This window comes from Cibotium barometz, chromosome 9, assembly GCF_041138505.1.
Source record: "Cibotium barometz isolate CiBa-2024 chromosome 9, ASM4113850v1, whole genome shotgun sequence".
Classification (NCBI taxonomy): Eukaryota; Viridiplantae; Streptophyta; class Polypodiopsida; order Cyatheales; family Cibotiaceae; genus Cibotium; species Cibotium barometz.
Genome location: NC_141054.1, coordinates 29,324,141 through 29,330,140, shown reverse-complemented (window position 1 = coordinate 29,330,140; position 6,000 = coordinate 29,324,141). Strand labels below are relative to the sequence as shown.

Genomic DNA, 6,000 nt, shown 5'->3' with positions numbered 1-6,000 from the left:
AGGAGGGGGGGATTTAGTTCCCATGGGCAAATACTTTGCTCGAGTCTGTCTATTATAGGACTAAATGACTTGTACATAGAAGTATCAACATGGTACCTTTACAAACATTATGATAGCACTATCTCTACTAAGTTTCCCTCCCCTAGAAATATATATATCTCTCTATTAGGGTAGCTTGAGAAGTAGTGTTATATGCTAGGACCAATATAAGTATCAATGTTGCACCTTTACTTACATTAGGGTAGCTTGAGAATTAGTGTCGTTGTCCATACCCACAACATATCGAAGTAGCCCTCCTTAGGAAAGTCTTAGAAGGGAAGGGAGAAGATGCTAGGGGTTGTGTTGAAGTCACCTCCCGTCCCTTTGAAAACACAATCACACACTCTCTCTTTCTCATGTGAATGCATGCGTAGACATGTGCATGTGTGCACAACACACACATGCACATGAGAAAGACATGTATATGTAGACATGTGCATGTGCATGTGCGCACACCACACACATGCACATGCACACACACCCATGTGCGTGTGTGCACCACACACACACACACACACACATGCACACCCTCAAAATCACCCCCCAAAACTTCATCAACTTGAAACAAGTAAAAAATTTGCTATAATAAGCATGCTTTTGAGAGAGAGAGAGAGAGAGAGAGAGAGAGAGAGAGAGAGAGAGAGAGTGACATCATCGAGTGTTCACAAGAAATTAGCAAACTATATTATCATTTTCGTCTTGAAATTTCATTTTAGCAATTTTGAAAACTTGCTAAATTAAAGTCAATCTGGTTATATTGTAACTCGGCATGTTCAAAATTCTCGAAATTTGAAGTGATATGCTTTTTTTTTTTTTGAAGAAAAGCACTTTACTCCCCCTCCTTGAGGCATTTGTTTTTTTATTTTTTATTTTTTTATTTTTTGGTTAAGACTTCACCTCCTTGAGTCTTTGGAAATAAGTGAGCTCGTTGACTTGTTCACAAAATTTTTCTCATAAACTTCTATTTCCTTTCACCGCCCTCCCATCCATCACCCACCCTTCAGCTATGCAGACAGTGATATGTAGAAGCTCAATCCACGTACAACATATATCTGCAGAGGCAGCAGGTACACCATACATATCTGCAGAGGCAGAAGTTACACCATAGTCTTTCAAGGTTGTTTTCTTCACCGTCATAGCTAGCTGAGAGAGAGAGAGAGAAGGTTTGGGTAGCGCAGAAGGACATGGGGGGCCTAGCGCAGCAGCACAAAAGATGCAACGATGAAACCTCCTGCTTGCCCTCTTTCACTTGTGGACTCCTTAACTGGCCCTCCTCTTCTGCTAAAGTCGGCAGCCTCTCCACGCCTGGTATGCTAATCCACCCCCCTCTCCCACGCTCTCCAATTTCATTTTATTCTACTTAATCTTTGCTTCTTTTATTTGATCTCCACAGTAATTCACTGCATACATATTTTTCAGTTATCCCTCAGCCTATGCCTAATCCTGTTTCTATAGCGTCCTAATTTCTTCATGATTGTCTTCTAACCTGGCCAAAAATTGAAATTTTGGACTAATTACGCACCGGATTGCCCTGATTTTTCGAACATTTATCTGCAATCATTGCTAATGTTCTAAAGCTTTAAGCTTGCCCTAATTTTCCCAGATCGACTGGCTATTCTTGTCTGCAACTAGTTGTGAAGTCAGATCACCCTAAAAAGACTTGAGTTTTAAGCCCTCATACATACCAACATACACCATGTATGTATGCCTGTACGTACGTACATACATACATGCATACACACATACATGCATGAATGCCTGTATGTATGTGTGTGTGTGTGTGTGTGCATGTATGTACGTTCATAACTGATGTATCTATGCATCTCACATGCATACATACTTTTATGTATGTAAATTGCAGCCTCTATTTCAATTTTAAGCCATGCAATATTGTTGTTGCTGATGTATGGCAGGCTTATCCTTAGATGACTGTTGTAAAGACGATCTCAAGCCCTCCACTGTCCTGGCGACTCCAAGGACACAGGAAGAGGTGCTGTCCTCTTCGCCCTTGAGGAAGTTTTCCTTCAATGATTTGAGGAGTGCAACCCGGAATTTCTGCCCGGACAGTCTGCTTGGTGAGGGAGGCTTTGGCCATGTTTTCAAAGGTTGGATAGAAGAGCACGGTACAGCGCCCGCAAAACCAGGGACCGGCCTTGTGGTGGCGGTGAAGATTCTGAATCCCAACGGATTTCAAGGCCACAAGGAATGGCTTGTAAGTCTGTATTTACCTTGATTTTGTCTACGTGTAGTAGGGTGTCTTGTTGTGACCATTGTTAAACCCTATTTGCTCCCCATTGTATGCAGGCTGAAGTTGATTACCTTGGTGAGGTTTATCATCGTCACTTGGTCAAGCTAGTAGGGTACTGCATTGAAGGTGAACAGAGGTTGCTTGTGTACGAGTTCATGCAGAAAGGGAGCTTAGAGAATCATCTTTTCCGCAGTAAGAATACACCTGTGAACTCTTTGGAGCGTGTTTGTGTACCTTTTACTTTAAGCAACAGGACTAGGTTTTTACTGCCTAGGTGCAGATTCATATCAGTGTGTGGGTTCTTCGTGGGGGCTAGATTTTGACTGCTCAGGGTCTGCTATAAACAAGAAACTTAATCGTTATTGTGTTTTTGGATCCACAGGAGGAGCTACACCCTTGCCTTGGATGACACGAATGAAGATTGCTTGGGGTGCTGCTAAGGGGTTGGCCTTCCTCCATGGTCGTGAAAGGCCTATTATCTTTCGTGACTTCAAGACTTCAAACATCCTTCTGGACTCAGTATGTGAGCAGGCCACATTAAAAGTTACTGTCTTTGTGGTTCTCACATTGCAAGCTTTATATAGTGCAAGCTAATGTTAGTTTTGTTGGTGGTTGAATAGGAGTACAATGCAAAGCTGTCAGATTTTGGCCTTGCTAGAGATGGGCCACAAGGTGACAAAAGTCATGTGTCAACACAAGTGATTGGAACCTATGGCTATGCTGCTCCTGAGTATGTTATGACTGGTAGGTACACATACTGGCTTGGGTTAGAGGAATGGGGGTGTATCACGCTCAGCTAGATTCTGACTTTGGTTTCATGCATGCAGGGCATCTGACTGCACGGAGTGACATATACAGCTTTGGAGTTGTGCTGCTTGAGATGCTAACTGGTAGAAGGTCCATGGACAAAACCAGGCCAAGTGGGCAGCATAACCTGGTTGAGTGGGCACGCCCTTTTCTGGGCGACAAGAAGAAGGCCGTTTGGCTGGTCGACCCCCGTCTTAATGGAAATTACTCTGTAAAAGGTGCTCAGAAAGCGGCTAGCCTGGCAGCCTGCTGTCTTTCTCGAGATCCAAAGACAAGGCCATCAATGGAGGAAGTGTTGGACATTTTAGCTCCACTTCAGGATCTCAAAGACACGGCAGGTTCAGTATTTCCATTATCTGCCCCACCAATGGATGCTAGAAGTAGAGTCTCTATTCCAACAGGTGTGCAGGGGCGGCAACATGTACTTACACATGGGCATGTGAGATCTTATCTTCAGCATCTGACACCTCAGATTGCTGGAAATGCTTAGTGGAGATTTCCTTACATTGAAAAGAGGCAGTTGCCCATCATAAGGGTCATGTTCTGTTGGAGGTATGTTGGCTGTGGAAATGTCATGTCAGCTGCCAGCCTGCTGCATTATGTTACTCACTTTTTTCTGCCACTAGTCAAGCCGTTAATAAGCTTTATTTGAGCAAGGACCTGCTTTGGCCCACCATTAAGTTTGAGCTGGTGGGTTAAATTGTGATGGTCTTGAAGAGAGGACATGGAGTTGCATGCTCGCTTGCATGATGGTGCATCCAGTATGGGGAACAAGTGGAGTAAGCTCTGAGCAATACTATCATGGTGTAAATGGGGAGAGACGCTATCCTGAAAAGTGCTTATTTTTCTGCATGGTTTTAGTGTATGGTTACAGACAGGCATAGTCCTCATTTATGTGGCTTGTGGAAAGTGTCTATGTGCAATGTGGTGGACAGACATCACCTTGCCTGTCGATATCAAGTGCATTAGTGCTTTCTCCTTAGAATTCATCAACAAGCAGGTTCTGTGATCATGAAGTCCTAAGCCTTGAGTTAAGGTGCCATATGTATAGCTTGCTCCTGTACATTGTATCTTAAGAGAGAGAAGCCATTGTGGGCATTTGTACCTTCTGACTTGCGGTTGATTAAGGAGTTCAACTTTGTGATCAAGCGTAGCAGACAGTTTGGGCTATATAATCTTGCTTGTCAAGTTTTTAAGTTCATGCATCATGACCGTGTTCTTGCTGTGTGAAGTATGCCACTTGAGAAGAAACTGGGTGACTAGAATAATCTGGTAGATGATGACTTTGTTGAAATAATAGAACATCTAGTCTTCCACAAGACAAGACGTACTTCACATATTGAGAGTATGTAGGCATGGTCAATTTGAAGAATATACTAGTGGTGTGATAGCATTAACAAAGATAAATGTGCAACAGAAGACAAACACACACTCTCTCTCCAAGTTACAGGTGAACCCTCTTGCTTAGATGCAAACGCTGGCTCTTTGCTTCTCTAATTGTTTTGTTTTTGTTTTTCGAGCCGGGGTCAGAGACGAACACTTTCGTTTCTGAGACTTGAACAGTTTGCTTATTTGGGCAGAGGACTGTAAATTTTGTCTGATTCCCTGGCCTTCCCCGAATATATTGGAAGTTGTTAGCCTCCATAAGATCAACATTTCTGCAAGTAGGCATCCCCAAACCTACGCTCATGACCTGCCGCCAGAGCCCTAGTGAAGCACCCCGACTGTTTTGCATCCCTGGCTATAGATGATCATGCTCATGATCAGGATGCAGTTCATTTTGGCAGTCATGGTGGTGAGGATGCAGTGCATATAATTGGTGATGTTTTGCATTAGATGTACTGTAGTCTTATGGTAGTGGTCCATGCTCTACATTCTCTTACCTTCCGGTTGGTTACCAATACTCCAAATTAGTTCCCACCTCTAAGTAACACTTCTGTGAGGTGCCCTAGATCTGGAACTAGGTCAGGTGCCATATTTCAGTCAAAAGCCATGAGAGTAGTCTCATGGAATGTGTAGGGGCTTGGTGGTGTGTATTTCCTCACCACCCATGCCGTGTATAGAGAGAATAAACATATCCCATGATGCCCTCTCTAAGGGGTGAACAATACCCTCATGTCCCCCTTTTTTGTTAACAGGTTGCTTCAACCATGTTGAAATCTCCTCCAATAATCCAATGATTTGCAAGCATGAGGGAGAAGATCAGTGAGGGTTTTGCAATCCTCTTCCCTCTATGTTTACGAGCATACACATTTAAAATTCTTGAAGCACCCCATCCTGCATAAGAATGACTCATTGTGCTTTGGCACACACAATGAACCCATGGCCAACAATCTCAAGAAACGTAGTGGCCAACACCGAACGTAACTACATAGTGAAGCTGATCCCTAATGAGCTGCTTTTCCAACTGTTGGTTGGAGGATGACATGCACAAGAGGCTAAACTCTCTCCTCTTTTCTTGGACTAACTGGATGTAGGTTGCATTTAGATTGCCTATATGTTGATGAGTGGGTTCTTGATGGAGGTGGGTATGCACTCATAGCACCAGACGCTTTGAAATCTACCCGGTGGTGTGTATTTCCTCACCACCCATGCCATGTATAGAGAGAAAAAACATATCCCATGATGCCCTCTCTAAGGGGTGAACAATGTCCTCATGTCCCCCTTTTTTGCCAGCAGGATGCTTTAAACCATGTTGAAATCCCCTCCAATAATCCAATGATTTGCAAGCATGAGGGAGAAGATCAGTGAGGGTTTTCCAATCCTCTTCCCTCTATGATTATGAGCATACACATTTAAAATTCTCGAAGCACCCCATCCTGCATGAGAATGACCCATCGTGCTTTGGCGTGCTCAATGACCCCATGGCCAACAACCTCAGAAAACATAGTGGCTAACATTGAACG

The 6,000-nt window shown here is 43.5% G+C and overlaps 1 protein-coding gene across 1 annotated transcript; it reads left to right on the top strand.

Moving 5' to 3' along the window:
• The first annotated feature begins 1,081 nt into the window (after positions 1-1,081).
• LOC147635432 (receptor-like cytoplasmic kinase 176) lies at positions 1,082-4,290 on the top strand. The gene is made up of 6 exons (XM_086802693.1): positions 1,082-1,347; positions 1,953-2,251; positions 2,344-2,479; positions 2,670-2,806; positions 2,908-3,031; positions 3,115-4,290. The coding sequence occupies exons 1-6, from the start codon at positions 1,224-1,226 to the stop codon at positions 3,582-3,584; spliced, it is 1,290 nt and encodes a 429-aa protein (XP_086658819.1). The 5' UTR covers positions 1,082-1,223; the 3' UTR covers positions 3,585-4,290.
• Positions 4,291-6,000: the final 1,710 nt, after the last annotated feature.